The sequence below is a fragment of the Meleagris gallopavo genome, chromosome 2, assembly GCF_000146605.3.
Source record: "Meleagris gallopavo isolate NT-WF06-2002-E0010 breed Aviagen turkey brand Nicholas breeding stock chromosome 2, Turkey_5.1, whole genome shotgun sequence".
Taxonomy (NCBI): domain Eukaryota; kingdom Metazoa; phylum Chordata; class Aves; order Galliformes; family Phasianidae; genus Meleagris; species Meleagris gallopavo.
This window is the reverse complement of record NC_015012.2, coordinates 14,552,361-14,570,517: the sequence shown is the minus strand read 5'-3', so window position 1 is coordinate 14,570,517 and position 18,157 is coordinate 14,552,361. Positions and strand designations below refer to the sequence as shown.

At 34.9% G+C, this 18,157-nt stretch overlaps 1 protein-coding gene across 1 annotated transcript in view; it reads left to right on the top strand.

Annotated features, from left to right (window-relative positions):
- Positions 1-18,157, top strand: part of LOC109366358 (neurexin-1-like) — a 145,581-nt gene that overhangs the window by 81,675 nt on the left and 45,749 nt on the right. Inside the window, exon 2 of the mRNA XM_031552681.1 lies at positions 15,599-15,687. Coding sequence (XP_031408541.1) covers positions 15,599-15,687 — 89 coding nt within the window. The remainder of the gene's footprint in view (positions 1-15,598; positions 15,688-18,157) is intronic.

Sequence of the window (18,157 nt, the reverse complement as noted above, 5' to 3'; positions counted from 1 at the left end):
GGAGTTAGTATGTATGGCTTCTGTTCTCCATTACAAACTCGTTATCCAATTTTTAGTACCTACATAAAGAAAAGGATACTAAATACTTTCTTGTGATCATTAATGTTCTGCTTCTAAACTGGTAGCTGAGAACCTTGATAACTTTGTGAGTCTACTCCTAACCTATAGTAACACCTTTCCAAGATTGTATATAACTTCTGTGGTTTTCTGCTTCCTTAGCCCTAGGTATCTTTAGTAGAGGAAATTTTAGTTGTATTATGAAGGTGACAGATAACTGTTTTCCTTCTCAAAAGAAGGATTTTGCAGACACTGTCATAATTATATGAGGAGCTGGTTCTTTTATTATTTTCAGTTAATGGCTTGACTTAAGAAATTGGCTTTGTGATGCAATACTCTTAGTAATTGCACAAGTCCTTATGGAATCTTAAGAGAAAAAAAAAAAAGTTGCCTTTTCTTGTTATAGGCATGCCATCTTTGCTAGTTTTGTAAGCAAATGAGAAAACTTCCTTAAATGATAATCATGACTTTCCTACTATACCTGTGCAAAATAATGCACAACTTAGAACTGTATGCTTTACTTGGCTGTGTTGTTTCCACTGTGAATGGATGCATAATTTAAATGAGTATAAATTTAAATGAGTATAATATCATTTTTATTAACTGTGGTCACTGACTAGTTACTACATAGTTTTCAACTTTAAAAGGGTTATTTAGGAGTAATTACATCAAACTGTAGCACTGGTAAATATTTCCATGACCACAAAGATGAGGGATCACCAAATTCCTATCTGACTTCAGATTAACGTACATACCTGAACGCTTACAGACTACTGTGGTATAGGTACTGAACAAGGTATGTTTTCATTTCCCCGGGTACTTATGCGAGCTATAAATTTTGGAGATGAAGGTGCTTACATCATTATGAAGCTTCAAACACAACTACATCTGTCTCAGTCATGAACTGATTTTTTGGGGTCCTTAGCAGTCTTTTCAGCCCTACGGTTGTCTACAATAAGTTATTCAAATTGGGATCCTGCTAGTCTTTGTAAATGGATGAGATCTGGGAGAAATTTTTGAGCCCAGCAGGTTAAAATCATGTGATAGTATCTGAGTGCAGGATTGGGGCAATGAAATTAAATTTGGAAATGAATAACTCTGAATATTGTGCAACATATTTATCTCATGTATATCCATATATTGCATTTAAGGCTGAGAAAAGGCAAATGACAAGCCTACTAGTGTTGGCATAGAGCCCCCTGAGCCCCTTTGTTAGTCTAATGCTACATGTCTTTCAGAGCAAAGAAATGAGTGGCTTAGATTACTGTGAAGAAGAAATATTTTTGTATTCCTACTGAAAATATTGAGAGGTGTCAAATACATAGAGTAAAATGCTAACTCTGAAGGATAGATCCTTCTACAATTCTTAATAACATATGCATGTTTAACGTACATGTCTGTATGCATTCATAACATGTGCATAAATAATGGTGCTCTGAAACCATTCAATTCTGCGATGATTCATAAATTATTTTTCAGAAATGCCTCAAAATCAAGTATTGTATAATGAAAATATATAATAAAAATGTCTGCCATGTTGGCATCCTTAAATCCCTATTGCGTCATTTACTTTCTCTTTCAGGAAAAGGTATGCGTTTTCTCTTTATTCTTTGTTCTAAAATTGGTAGGAGACTTATACTTTGTATGATTTCTGAAATGCGTGGTCCTGTTATGAAACAGGTTTTCAGAAGTTCTCCTTTTATTGAGCTGTTACGGAAAGTATAACATTAACACCCATTAATATTTTCCTTTTCAGAACACCTATAAGATTTGTATATATATCCTTGAATAAGTACATATAACTGAGAGAAGTGTACTCATATCTAGGTCATGCTAATTACCTACCTTGGGAGGCAACAATGTGCCCTTACTTCTCTACCTAGTTGGCATACTCTTGAGACCAAAGTCAGAAGAGCAGGCTTTAGAAAGACTAAAAATATATTTTCTAGGATCTTAGTCACTAAAGTACTTAAAGAGGAGGTCTCTTGTGTTGACAGCCTGTAATTTGTATTATGCAGGAAATGAGACTAGATAATAAAAAACAACCCTCCTGGCCTTGAAGCCTATGAATCACACATAATGTAGAAATTACTGTGGTAACATAAGAAGATAATTAGACTTTAAAAACAGTGGACTTAGTTTTATTTCACCAGGAATAATTTTATCATGTTTCTTGTATAGATGGAATTATACATCAAACCAAAAACACCAAAGCAAGCCATAACGCTCTTTGTGGACTAACTGGAGCAAACATTCAAAGCATTCCCTTAAGTCAGAGCCTAAAATGAAAACTGAATCATCTTCATAGAAAAGCCTCCAAACTGGATGAAAGCGGGCATCAAAAGGTGATCAGTCTTTCTCAAAGTTCTGCCTAGCTCTTCCACAAAGAAATTCAACATTTTGTTGTAGTCATTTGTTTTGAGTACTTTAAATTGAATGCAACAGGTGAACAATCTATATTTCAGGAATGTAATGGCATTCGATGTTTTTATTTTATTAACATATTTACCATAGTGAATCAGTGCTCATCAGTGCCATAGCATCAAAACTAGAGTTGTTAATTCCTGCTCTAAAGTAAAGGAAGAAATGCCTATTCCAAGCTGACAAATTCCATGAGGAATGGAAGTTGTGATCCAAGCCAGAAAATTTTACAAAGCAGAGGCTAAAGCAGTCCATAGAATGCTCTGAGTTACGCAGAATTAAGATGCCAACTTCTAGCATCCAAGGATTTAATTTAAACACTGAACCTGGTGTTCTAATATTTAATTTCTCTTTGAACCTTGTAATACAAGCATGTATTCACTGTGACTTAAGTAGTTTTCCTTAGTTGCAGTATGCTCATACAAAGCGAGAGAATGGAATCACAGTCTGTTTCAGTGAAGGACTTATTATTCTTTATCAGAATTACCTTTATTTTTGAAGACTTCAAATATTTCACTAGCTTTCAGTTTTACTTTAGCTAAAATTCAGGAAGGCAAGTGGGAATTTGCAGTTTCTCCATGAACATACGAAAAAAAAAAAAGGATTTCATTAAGTGAAGTTAGAATAGTTCCAGCCTAAACTTTCCTATGATAGTATGTTGTCCATCAGAGAGAAGGAATGTCAATTGCCAAGATACATCTTATCCCCATCATTTCTGTAGTTCATTTTTACACTTTGTAGGTCAGCAGACATTGAGTTTTAAACATCCTGTTATTGATTAATAATTTATTAATATAATGAATGAAATATATGTACAGACAAATGACTAAATGCCGCTGGGAAGAATACAGAAATGTATTGTTTGAGAACTGTTGAGTCATGGCCTGAACCACTCATTGAGCACCTGGAGAGTCAGCCCTGGAAGCACAGGTGAAGGCAATTCAGCTGTGATTGGAAGGGGTGGAGCCTGGCTGCACCTCTTTTAGATCTCATTCAAGGGCTGACTGCCAATGAAGAAGGATCTCTTTCTGGAGATCCCTTCTTAGTGAAGTTTTCCCTTGCAAACCTAGAATCTTGTGGTACAGGTAAGCAATCTTCTTTCCTTCCTTTATTGCACCTTTCTATTGTGTTTACTGTGCTAGTCCTTCTGTTAGCACAACTTTGTTGTAATGCCTTTCCTATTGTATTGATCTGGCTAATTGCTACGCATATTCATTTAGACAAAAAGACTTTACTGTTAGCTTTTTATTTTGTGCTCTAATTATTCAACATATAGTAGGAAACCAGCTCTGTGTAGTAAGTAGGAGACCTCCTTTTCACTATGTCTATCCTCATTTAATCCATCTTGGGCCTTAATGAAACTGGAACTTAACTATCAATGCATTTTCTTTTTTGGAAAAAACATAGATGATGGGAAATAAGACATTTGATTTGCTTGCTTAAAGAAAAACCTGGACGCTATATATTTGAATGTTTAGACTGCATTTAAATTGTACTACTGTCACCCAGATAAGCAAACTTGAAATACTTGCTGTAGTTCATCCTGTCTTGCTTTATGGCAAGTGTGCTAACTTCAGATGATCTACTGAGCAGATTCCTACTTGGGTTTAATGTTATTCCTTCTTGCTTGTGACATATTTTATTTTCAGATAATTAATCTAGTGAGATTGTTTGGCAATTGTGTATATTGAAATGTACCTACAGAAATGCTATTATGTCTTTTGAAGACTGAAATAGAGAAATTGACAGTAGGATGAAACCAAACAATGACCACACTGACAGCTATCATTCTGTATAGTTTAAATTGGCTGCTAATACTAATAGTAGATGAGTACATGGGAAGAAAATTTATTTTGCTTTACATTTGCAACACGTTGTATGTATAAAATGTATAATATATATGTTTATTTCATCTTGTATGACCTCATTCAGTTTTTGTTTGGGAGAATGAATGTATCATTTTGCTAAGCTCTGACATGTTCATGGTTGCGGAATATCTGTCATTGCTCTGAGGGACAATGAGACCTAAATGGCAGTTAAAGCATGACATTTGTGTAACTTAAAGTATATTTTCCAGTGGCTGTCTTGCCCCTTGTGAATCTACTGACAGCTTCAGCAGGTGTTTGCGTGTCATTGAGGAGTGGTCTTGGCTGTTGATATTGCTAGTCTCATAGTTAATGCTGAAGAAATGTTTTTCTGTACTCCAGAATTGCTATGCCTTTTATTCTAAAGCAAGATTCCATATTTTTAAGAGTTCTGCATGGAGCCCCTTGGACTGCTTCGGTATTTGAGCTTGTAGCAATTCTGATAGTAAGTAGGCATTCAGGAGAAAAACAGATGCACAGCAGTATCAGTCAACATGGTTTTGGAGGAGAATTTTATCAGTAGAAACAAGAGTACAAAGGAAAGGAAAACTCTGAATGCTGTTTTCTTTAGTTATACTTGGGAGACTTTTCCTTCTGCCTTGCGTTGTTCCTTTTTTTTTTTTTTGACAACTGGAGTATTGAACAAGATTTCTCCAAGAACAAAGCCACTGCTTGTGTAGAGATGACAAAATATTAATTGGATTTAGAGGGATAGTTAATTATTGTGCACTGAAGATCTGCAATTTTCTTATGGTCAAGACAACAGTGCGAATACAGGTGAAGAGTTCTTTGATTGTTGTCCTGAGTGTAAAAAAAAAATAAACAAAAAACACAAAAAAACAAAACACCCACCAAAAAAAACTAGAATGTGAAAAGGGTGAGTAAGGCTGACTTAATGGATCTTCCATTCTTCCATTTTCTGAATGACAGTTTTTCACTGTTATGTGATGTTTTTTGTGAAGTGTTTTGTTGGTTAAATGCCTGTGGCACCTGTGAGATGCTTCAGCTCTGAGAAGACAAGAAACTTTGGCACAAGTTAGTAAGGGGAACTCTTCCTGTTCAAAATTTTACACTGAAAATCTACTGCCTTCCTACAGTTAAGAAAGTTATGGCACATGCAGCAACAGCTTTAAAACAGCTGTTTTCTACATATTATTTGCTGATAGAGCTATCTGGCCCTAATCACATTAGAACAGTCGTGTATTTAATAAAGCTGATCATCTATTCACTTGATTATTAATGTTACAATGTCTGAAATGGGGTAAGAAATTCAGAAGTAACAGAACTAGTGGGAAGTGAGGAGCTATCATAGAGGAGCATGCAAAACCCAGACCTGACAGTCCTTCAGTATCTGAAGGTCCTTGCTTGGCTTGAGAGTGCAGGGAAAACTGCTTGGGAGACCTTGAAAACTTGCTTAATATAAGCTACCTACTTAATCATTTAATCTTTTAAAAGAACAACTCCACTTATTCTGTCACTTTTGATGTATGATCAAAAGAGTTCAACAATGCTGTATATTTTAATTCTGATGCTTTCATATCTTCAATTTTCATAATTGATTTGATAACAAAATTACTTAATTTCATGACAACATTACTTTTTGGGAGAAGAAAGCTGCTTTGAGGCATCCTCCTCCAGTCATTGCTGTAACTTAACTCCAAAATATCTAAAAGTAATGCTAAATATTTAGGCTACAGGTTTGATCATCCCCAGTACAGAATAGGATCTTTTCCAATATAATGATATAAGCAGATGCATGTGCTTTAGCATACATGCTTTCAAACTTGTTGAGGAGTAACGATATTTTACAGTAGGTTCTTATCAAGACAGAAAGACAATGAAGACAAAAACCCAAAGCCTTCAACTGCTATGCAGGCATCTGTTTTATTTGCCTAACAAGAGTAGGTCCATTGGCAAGGCTAAGTATCAGAGTGTCTTTATGCCAGCCAGGACTTGACAGTAACAGAAAAGAAATCGGTATAAGAGAAAATTTATTTTATCTGCCTCTGCAATTAATGGCATAAAAGGGATGAGGTAAAACTGGTTTAGACTTGCTCACTTTAACCAGAGCTTCTGTCTGTCTCAACAAAAATTTCCAAAAAGTTTTGTATAGCTTACCCTTAACTAAAGGGAAATAATCTAAATAAACTCTGGCTCTCCAAAACATAATGTAATATGCAATTGTATAGATACCTTCATACTTTCAGAAAGCTAACTCTAACTTGTTATTTGGTTTCTGGTTAGTTCTGCATTCTTACACCTAAAGGACATTATAAGCTTAAGGAATTTGAGGGAAAAAATGTTTCAAATCTCAGTATGCTCATACTGCTGGAAAAGAACTAGAATGGAGAAGAAAAAAAGAATAGGTAGAGCATGTGTTACAATACTCAAGCATTTATATTCCCCCTAAATCAAGGTGTTAAATTTTCATATGCAAACATGGGGAATGCTTAAAAATCCTTATTTTTTAAAATCTAAAAATGTTATGAGGAATTGATATAAGTGTGTGCACAAATATTCTTTCATGCGTTAAAATGTCTACTAATCTGGAACAGAAGTAGTTCTATTACAGAACTACTTTTGTATAAATCCAGGACCAGTGGGTACATAAGGTGACTCTAGAGCACAGTGCAGCATGCTGAATGTGTTTAAAATTTATCAGCAAGCTCTCTTTAGTTATCAAGTGGGAGAGCAGTTATCCTATTCATTATTGACACCTCCCAGAATTCTTTCAATGGTTTTGTGCAAATAGCTTGTCAGCCTTCTGGCAAATAGGGGTGATTTTCAGTAACATTTTTCAGATTCTTCAAATTGAATTATACAACCAGAGGCAGTCAGTCTTTCTTACTATTAATTTTACAGGAAAAAAATCCTTTAGTAGTGAAGACTAACTTTGCAATGAGACATAAGCATTGCAAAGCTAATAGAGAACTATCTAACCTAACTACTAGAGAGATTGTGCCAAACAAAATTCACAGTATTTAGCTTAGTATGCAGTGTTGTTCTACAGTAATGTAGAAGTATCAAGTGCTTTTGGGTGCTAAGAGAGTTTTAGTACTGGAAAATCCTGTCTGTTAAGAAGTGGATGAGCTAGGATTTCATGGGTGTCCAGCCTTTAGACTTACCTGGGCTGCACTGAATGAACAGGATTTCTCTTGGGCCACATATAAAACATATATTGTAATTCATGTATGTAAGCAACAATTTTTTTTCTAATATATTTACTAAAACTTAAAAAGAGGGTAACAAAAGCATAAAACTAGCAGGTTAGACACATGGGACTCTAAACTGTGGCTGTTATAACCCAGGTTATAAATCTGTGAAGATTTGAACACAGTATCACCAAGACGACACAGCATTTGGCAGAGTCCTGAGTGTGTATGGATAAGTCCTAGATTTTTATTTGTTCTCTTTCGATTCAAATCTGTTAAAATATTTCCAAGTAGCTTTAAAAAAGTGCCTATAATTTTAATGGTGTTCAGTTATGGACTGTTAAGCTGAATTTTAGTAACTGTTTGTATGTGAGATTTATTATGATTTAATCAGTGTATAAATAGCGTATGAAATATTAGGATTTAGATTTCCCTTTACTCATCTGCTGAAGGCCTGGAAAGAATTCCTAGGAAGATGAAGATTACAGGAATATATGAAATGTTTATATGTTGGCTAACACCAAAGCTGGGAATTATGCTGTGCTGCAGCATGAACCCTTACTTGAGTATGGAGAGCAGAGTCATTGCCTTGCAACAGGTTGATCTGCAGCAGACAGCAAAACAGCCAGAGGGATCGCATGGTCTTGCATTCACAGTCTTTTATTTAACTGAGACATGTTCAGAAAAGATTTCAATGATTTTGATGAGCATAGAATATGTGGGGTGTAAAATTACTTCCAGAACTCAGAAGTTCAGAACATATCTGCTATTATGAAAGTCAGTGCAAGTGTGAAAATTTAAGTTGGCGGGGTAGGATGCAGTACTTTTAGTCTGGCATATCATACTGCTTAGCCTGAAGCTTTGATTTAAATGTCAAATGTAGCCTAGTGTAAGTGCAGAAAGGGGAGCTTCTAGAATTACAGATCAATGAGTAATGACTTAATGATACTTTCCTGAAGAAAATCATATTAGTAACTAATTTTGATTGAGGAAGAATGCCTTAAAATCCTTTGAGGGTTTCTATATGGGTTATCTTATCAAATGGCAATTTGTAACTTTTTAAAATACTGCGTGTTCACTTCTTATCAGTCTGCTTATATCATCTAGTTGTCAGTAGTTTTAGATAACAAGGTTGTGAGCTGCTGGTGAAGTCAGGTTTTGGTAGAGGTGCTCCTGGGCCAACAATTTTTGAAACCCAGTACCCTTATAGGGATGTTTTTCATAATTCATCTCTTGTGAATAACAACTTTTGATCAAAATTTATATGGGAGGAAGCAGAGGAAGGCTGTTTATTATAAAGGTTTTGGCTATAATACTATGAAAGTCAATCTTGTGCCATGAAACCAGCTATTATATCAGCTATTAATCTGCTTTTGTGCTAAACTGTGAATACTGTGTTTATCATTGAATTGCTTGTAATGAAGGAAAAAAACCAAACACCTACTAACCTTCAGGCTGCTTTATTTACGAATGACACGCAACATCCTTTACACATAGAAAAGAAAGTCTCAGACTAGAACCTTAGTGTGTTTGCATCCTAAGCACTTAAAATGCACACTGCAGATACATCACAGCTTTAAATATAGTGAAATTTTGTCTCTGAACTTTATGGAGTAGCTTAATTCTACTTTCAATCAATAATCTGTGTTGCTGTTTATTGGTTAAACTTTGTGAGGATGGTATCTTATGCAAGTCCATAGCAAAACTCCTAGTGATTAAAATCAGGTTGTTGGTTCATTCTGTATTTCTAAACACATACATTTTTAAACCCAAAATAAATGTTTTTCATATGTGAAGTGTATTGCAAGAAAATCGCTGTTTACAAATTAGAAGACTATGCACAATCTTCCATAGTAACAAAAATAGATTAAGTCACAAATCTATGATAGAGAACAAATTAGATATTATGGAGTTACCAACTATGGCAAGTTAAATTATTTCTAAATCTAAGTTGCTTAGAAGTTAGTGTATATTCATCTGCATAGTAATTAACAATAAGGTATTATGTAAAATAGAATTATAATATGGACAATATTGAAATGGAATTGTTTTTAGAACTGCGAGTATGTTAATATGAAATTGCTCAAAATTAGCTGACAGTTGATTCTGGCTATTTATCATTCATTTTCATCAGAGTCCTGTGAGTGTATGAAAGCTGAAAAATTTCTGACTTGTGTGTGCACATGACATAGCATTTCTTAGTTTTTTTTTTTCCCCTAACTTTCTGCCCAATTAAATCACTTGGAATTCAGAAAGTGCTTGGGTAAGGAGTTCCTCAGATTACCTGAGGTTCCTGAGATAACTTTGATTTTCCTTTCAATCCTCATTAGTGCTATATGCTACATTTATTATGAAAGTGCACTTACACCATCCCTGGTCTCATTATTATCAAAACCAGTTTTACTTGAGCAGGTTGTTTCTGAAGAATGAAAATTCTGTTGCTGACATTACTATGACATTAGTACGTGCCTGATAGTCACACTGACCTAGAAACAAAACCTTTGAAACCAAGATACGTCAGGATATATATTTATATTATCAAATCCATGCTTGAGTTCATATACTCAGACACTGATATGAAAGGAAAAAAAAACTATTCATATTACAGTTTATTACATTCTTGGGGTCGTTCTCATTACATTCTTGGGGTTCCTTGAGGACTTTGCTTACATTCTGTATGCCAGTGTTACGTATTTTCTGATAGTCTAGTTGTCACTTAATATACCTTTCTCTAGATTTATACATGTTAAAAAAAAATAGCACAAAGTCAACGGGGGGGGGGGGGGGGGTAAGATCTCAACACTGTATTTTCTAAGTTTGGCTCATTAGAATTAACATACTTTCATTTAATTCCCCTAGAGATTTTATTTTGTATGCTTCTTCAAAATAAGTGGCATTTGGGGGGGAAAGAAAGAGATCAGCCTCTGTGCAAGAAAAAGATCTATTACAGTTCTTTTCTCCTTGTGTGGTCATAGAGATGGGGGGGAAGAAGTTATTGATTCAAGTAAGAGATCAATACATGGCATTGTTCACAATTAGACATTCAGTAGAAAATAATTGGAGTCAAATTAACCTGGAGTACTTGAGGCAGTTTGCCTGGTAACCTTGCTCTTAACTATGTTTTAAGTTTAATAAATTATATGGTAAAAAGAGCATCTTGAGAATTGTTAAACATACACTCTCCAGGTTGCAATATAATCGCCTTTGTAATCACTTATTAGTATAGCTTTTATGCTTTGAGATTACAGGCTTTTATTTCAAAAGGGCATGGTCATACTGCTTTTATTAGTTTTACATTTAAAGGTCATACTGTAGTTGTCAAAAAATAAGCATAAATCTTAGGTTTAATATTTTAAAATTGTATTAAAACACAATGTGAGCAGAGCTGATATTGTTGCTTTCCCTATGGTAATTTAAGGTTGAGGAGTTTTACTGATTGAACCCTTCATTTTAATTTTAAACATTTGCATTTAAAGAGTAACTTCTTTGACTGGTAATAAATGAGGCATTGGTTATATTTAATAACTCCAATGCATTGTGGAGTCACAGCAGACCTAAAAGATAGTACATGCTGTCACATTTGGGATGATGGATTTTATAAAAGTGTGTTGCATAAAGATGAACTCTTTTGTGCTACCTTGCAAGGTTGCTATGGTGATGGAGCACGGCTTTATGGGAATTTCACTTTTCTGGTAATGTTAGATGCTGAACTCAAAGCTGCTTCTTTCAGTATTTCTTAAATCTCACTTTTAATATGATGTCATTTCGCAGAAAACTGTGATTCATCTTTTGTATCTTTATTTTTGTAGAAATAACTCCTCTGGTGCTGTCAGAGCTAAAGAACTAAAGATGCTAACATACCAGATACTAAACACAGTAGACTGTCTATGGATTTCATTATTTTATGTACCATGCCATGGCTCAATTCTATAAGTATTTAGAATGTTTTGCGATTCTATACTTCCTCTGAAAGAAATATTTCAGGTATTTATAATCTATGGAAATCATTGAAAGCAATATGCCATAGAGGGACGAATATTGTCTTTTTTTATGATTTTGTTAGTAATTTAAATCCTAAATTCATGGGAAATAGTTAAAAATTTGTTTTTAGATCAACATAGAATACATACATTTTTGTGGAAATATCTTGCATTTCTCTGTAATATTTATACAAGATAGTAAAAGTAGATCAGATAAGATATCAAATAGGAAATTCAGTTAATTCTGACATTCATAAGCTAGCAATTTTCTTTATGTTTACAAATAAAAATTACTGACATGGAAACCCTTGCTTCTTGCCTTAAGCACACATTTTTGAATGTTTGACTGTGGATTGCTCACTGTGCTGAGTCAGCTGGAACTATAATATTTTCAAGATACAGGCAACTCTTGGGCACATGGCAGAAAAAATATATGTGAATGTAAGTCATGCTATTTGGTATCCACTTGGAGCTATCTAGTTATATTAATGAAAGTCATGCAACAGGAATATGAATATTTTTATGCCAAGAAGGGTCTCTTGCTGTTCTCAAATGAAAACAGCTAATTTTTTTGGGAGGGAGGAGAGGAAGTGTTGGAAATTCTGTATGTTCTTTTGCATCATTTATATTGAATATTCCTCCAGACTGCTACTGTATTTGTTCAGAGAATATAGTGGAGAGACCAAGCCAACTGAGGGTGGCTGTTGGAAGATGTGAGAGCCTCTTCCTGCATGCCTCTATGGGGAAAGATGGTACTGTGCTCAGTGTGCTAATTGTACAGACTTTCCTTTTGCTCTTGTCTTCTGTTTGAAATTATCTTGGAACAAGTAGAGATCATTTTCCTGTTCCCAAGGGATTGGAAGTGTTCTTAATGATTCTCTAAAAAACAAATTTAAACTAAAATCTTAAAAATACATATGTTTTTATGGAACAGTTTAACTACTGTTACTCTTGTTTTCATATGTTGTAAACAACTTAGATTTCAACATTTTTCTCCAGAATACTGCTATCTTTTAAAAATTATTTCAGTAAGTCTTCTATAAAATTCATAATTGTTAATTGAGTTTATTACTAGACTTAAAATCACTTCTTAGTTATTGGCAGTGGTACTAGAGAATAGGATAGAAGATGGTGAGAGGTTTTGCAAAAGTCTGCCACTCACTGCTGTGCTTATATAAAATGATGGTGACAACTTCCTACTTCATGCGAATGTTCATCTATATATAGAGCCTCATGTTCTGAAATACCTGTTCATTAAGAGGACTTTGTCCTTCTGGCAGCCTGGTAAATCATTGATACCAGATCTCGCTCCCTCAGAGAATGAATGCATATGACTTGTTATCCTGAATTCAAGGTCATTTTGCCAAATGCTCCTCCTTGTAGTTTTTGGAGCTGCAGTTGGCTGTGGTCAGGTACTGAGCCTCTTTCTTCTTCACAATATACAGTCCACTCAGGAGCAGCAAAAAATCTTCTGGTGCCATTGGCTGTTCAGTACTATCTGATAAATGATGAAAATGTAGGCAAATGTATAATACTGCAAACCAGGAGAGAAAAGATGCAAATGATTCTTCTAAAAATCAGCGATTTCTTACTGTCATAAATTATTCCCATCTTAACTCTTTGGCAACAGTATTTTTTTACATAATAGAACTCTCACTACAATTACAGGCTGTGCTCTGGGATTCTACAATATTATCACTGTAAATAAAATACAATAACACTTATACAAGAGGTTAAATGCTCTAGAAACATTTTTTTTTGTTTTGCTGACGAATCACTAAACTGTATGTGAATTCTGCTCTTGCCTTCATCTCTAACAAGAATGTCATTCTTCTCAAAAAAAAAAAAAAAGTCTGTCTTCGCTTCCTGCTTGATGAGATGCAAACCAATTTCACTATAAAGTTTTCCAATAAGCTGGTCTTTTACTTTGAACATGCTGGCAAGAATCTTGGGTCAGGAGTGCAGTGGGATATTGGAAGATACTTTCCATGGGTAGCAATGAGTTGTAGTGCTCTTTCATTGCACTTTGAGAACTCTGCTGATATTGATACATTTATTTATTTGAGTGTATTACTTCCTATTGGATTGTATAAACAGAATCGCAGAAACACCAAGGTTGGAAGAAACCTTCAAGATCATCCAGGCCAACCATCCACCTATCACCAGTAGTGCTCACTAAACCATGTCCCTCAACACAAAATCCAAACATTACTTGAACACTTGCAGGGTTGGTGATTCCACTACCTCCCTGGGCAGCCCATTCCATAGCCTGACCACTCTTTCAGAACAGTATTATTTCATGATGTCCAGCCTAAATCTCCCCTGGCAGAGCTTGTAGACATTCCATCTTGTTCTGTTCCTGTTACGTGAGAGAAGATGCTGATCCCCCAGCTCATTACAACTTCCATTCAGGTAGTTATAGAGAGCAGTAAGGTCTCCCCTGAGCCTCCCACACAAGCACCCTAATAGCTGGAGCCTTCTAGAGAGTGTAGGGAAATAAAATATGAGAATAAAAGTGAGATTGAGATAATATTCTCAGTAAATGAGTGTCTTCAATTTATGTTTCAAGTTGAAACTTGAATGTCTTCATGTATGTTTCTGGGCTCAGAAAACAAGCTGATACTACAGCGGAGGCAGAACTTGTTCTCTCTCTCATGTAACCTTAACATAACATCTAATCAGTCAAGTTGAGTTGAAGGAGCTTGGTGTGTGTGGTTATTTTGGACATGTTTGTTTTATGGTATCTTTTATGATTGTTGCGTTTGGATCTGAAGTGAGAAGTTTGGCAGATGACATTCATTGGTGAATTGTTCTGAATATAACTATATTAAAAGACAAAAGTAGTTGTTTGTTTAATATACTGGATACTTGTGTACTCTGGTACAAAAAGGAGTCCAAAATAATAACTATTTAAACTGGATCATGTTTGTTGTTGTTGATAACTTCTGGAGCTAGACTTTTAGGTCAGTGTTTTTGGATTGTTGTTTTTTTTTTTTAAATCTATGTTTGTAGTGTAGTAATTGCATCTTCACTAACTGAACTGTTTTTTCTTTGCATCTTATCCATACTGGTAACACCTAGACTCAAGTTGGTCATTCTCAACTTCTACTGTAAACTGAATTATAAGAACTTTGTGATTTGGTTATTTAAATGCATCACTAAGAATCTTGTGTGAACAGTCACATGCTAGAAGTTCATGCAGACAGAAATGCATTTATTTGGCTTCTGTATGTTCTCATGTAGTTTTGCTCTGGTTATCTCCTAGCTCATGAGGATTTGGACAAAACTCATTGCCTCAGGTATGTTGGAAGGGATTCTGAAAACTAGACTTGCTTGCTCCAATGAACTTTTTTTTAACTTTGTTTAAATTAGGTAGGTTATCTTACTGCTAGCTTACCTTTGAACATCATGAGAAATAGGACAAAAAAAAAGTGAAATAGTTCTGTTTTTTTTAACTAGGTAACATACTTTGTAATGTACAGTCAGTATGTTTTAGGTCTATAATGAAGCAAGAAAATTTAAAATCTTCAAATTTGCCTTATGTTTTTGTGATCAAATTATAATTTCCACTCCACAGAAATGTCTGGGTTTTCAAAATTTAGTTTAATTTCATAGAAACTAGGATTTCAGAACTTCCTTTCACCCAGTCTGTTAACGTTAGCCATTACTGAAATAGCATTGATGTGAGACTCGTTGAATTGTAAACAAAAAAGAATACGCAGCTATAAACGTGAATACTATCTCCAGTCTTCTTGAGCCAGTATTTTCATGAGCACCACATGTTTAATTTGAACATCACATCTGCCATAGGGTCTTACTTCATCATATTGTATTGTAGAATTCCACATTTATAAAATGTATTCTGGCCAGAGATTTCCTAGTATACTGGGAAACACAGATACCATATGGTATCTGTTAGATGTTTTTTAAAGGAATAGGATGGTATTTTCTTGAAGACTATGATTTCTTTTTTGGACTTCAAAAAACAAATCAAGCATGCTGTGGTCAAGAATAAGCCACTTACGTATCCATGGTAACTAGTTAAGTAAGAGTCTTGAGAAGTCATTAAGAATATGCTAAGTTTACTCCTAAGTCTTCATTTGTGTTCTTTCTTTTTTTTTAGTTTGTTTTTAAGATGATTTACCTGAACATGCAGTGGGAAATTCAGAGTTATTCTATTCAGTGCGGACCCAGGGACAGGGACAATCAAAGGTAGTGAAACAGGTCAAGAATAAGTTTCCCTTTAAGAGAAGGGATGTGGCTTTTTAGTGTATTATTCTTTCTTCCCCTTGAAAGATATTTATTTACTTTTATTATGGTAATTTTGGTGTATTGTTTTCATATATCGTTTATATTTTCAATAATTAAGCCATTTTTAATCATATTCATGTATGTTTAGATGTATTATTTACTCTTTGTAGTAGCAGAGTAACAGAGAAATTCATCTCTCTTCATGGCTATGGAAAAATATATACCTTCCTTCCTACAGTGGAAAAAGTATGTGCACCATGTGACCCATCTGCAAATGTGAGAGTTATTGTGAGGTAGCAGTGCTATTTGTGGAGTAGTATTCCTTGTAAGCACTAACAGTGTGTGGTGATGTATTTAGAATACCATGAGCCTGACTTCTGATTGGTATAGCAATAACAAAAGCAGTAGGTTAATGTGACCCTGCCTCTCAATTAATGGCAAGCAAGAACTTTGACCTAACTACAACCAATATTCTGTTGTCCTCTGGTTGCTTGTAATTGCTGATGCAGTTACACTGAGCTTGTTTTCCCAGAACCTTGCTCCTCATTTTCCCATCTTGTCACACTTAAAATGAGAAGGGTCCATTTCTCCCATCAAATCAAACTGAGCATAGGTATGCAAGGACAAGAAAAGAGCAGTTACTGTTTTGAAGTAATGGCCTGAAGTAATTGCTTCAATGTTATAATTACTTCTAACTACAGAAACAGGAAGTAATATAATGCCATTTTTCTGTAATGCAAAAAAACAACAGCAACAATGTGTTGAAGTCATTGCTCATACTTTCAAGGAAGGGTCTGTTCTTCTTTGTATGGAAGGGACATGGTTGTGCTGTTTTCTCAGCAAGTGGCTCCATTCACTCATTTAAAAACAAAAAAACCCACCCATAATACGATCCTATGATTTAAAAAGAAGTGATGTTGTATATTTATGTGCTTTGATGCTGAAAGAAACTTGCAGTATTTTCCTATTAGCTTAACTAACAGATGATATATAGCTAGCTGCAGAGCTATTTCTAATAAAATGCATTTGAATTGACTGTGACATGTGAGTACGTTGTTCAACTGCCTAAAAGAGTGTTTGCATTATTTACCTCAGTAAATGGCCTTTGCTTTATTTCTTAGTATATATTTGCATCTAAAATGTAAAAAAGAAATGAGAAGTTATGGGCTAAATGACTGTTTTGAGGAAGCAATTCACACTTTTATAGGGCAGCTGGTCTTTTTTTGTCACGTTCTTGCTGACAGTTCTTCAGAAACATGTAAAATCTGGTATAGCAGTACATTTTTTTGGAGGTATTTTTAAGATCAGTCAGTTTCAGGTAGACAGGGTGTCTGTATGACGTTCCACCCCTTACTGACCTATCTCCTTTCTTTCCCTTTGTTACAGTATTCTCATTCTCCTAATAAATATTTAGTCTTCTTAGTTTGGACTCTTGGAAAACAGCTATATCTATAGTGCTCTATGATATTGTTTCAAGTCGTGTGTATTTTATTTATATCTCTCCTGACTTGAAGATCCGTGGCCATATGCTTCAGCCACGTATAAGCAGGGCTGAGCATCTGTTCTCTAAAAAGATGAGGTAGTTTTGGGGAAGCTGTAAGTGATAGAACCATATTCAAATCCAAACTCTGTATATCCTGAATGTCCACACAATTTCTGAATGTAACTGACAGCAGAATTAGCTCTTCTTCCTTATGTAAAACTTCCATGGTAGCTAGCAGGGTTGGAATGAATCTGATCTCTGATATGGTTCTGCAATTGTTGACAAAATGTGTTAGTTACCACAGTGTTCCAGATCTAAGTAAGGTGTAGCTATAACTTTGTCGCTCAGACACCACTCAGTTGTCATTTGGAATATGATTCACTTCAGGGCTATGTGACCAAACTGCAAGGTAGTTGTATTGCTGTTTCTTAAAACTGCACCCAAACTCTATCCAAATATGCACCATTAGCTATCACATTATGAAAGTAAAGGAAAGAAAAGCTACCATATGAAGAAGCATTTTGTGTTCTATTAGTCCCGTATCTGGGATATGCACATTTCCTTCTGTGACTCTTCTAAAGAGAAGACAAAGTCATTGTGTGCAGGGCTGGAGAGAAAGCTGAAATTCAGTGTGTCACTCCAACGTGATAAGTGGTAGAACAAACAAAGATTCTCTGAGATGTCATGATTTAGTCCCTGTGCAACTGGTTGGCAGGATAGTCGATTACCCTCTCCTCAGATTTTTTAATCCAGTGCTAAAGATGGTTTCTATAAAATGTGTATCTACCTTAATATAAAATTATTTTAAGACTACTTCAGTTTTTAAAAACTTCAGTTTTTAAATGCACTATTTGACTGCATGTATGATTTTTCATTTGCTTCAATTACTTGTGTAGGAATGCAGTACTCAGATTTTTTGACTTGTGCTAATAATGAATTCTGTAAAAA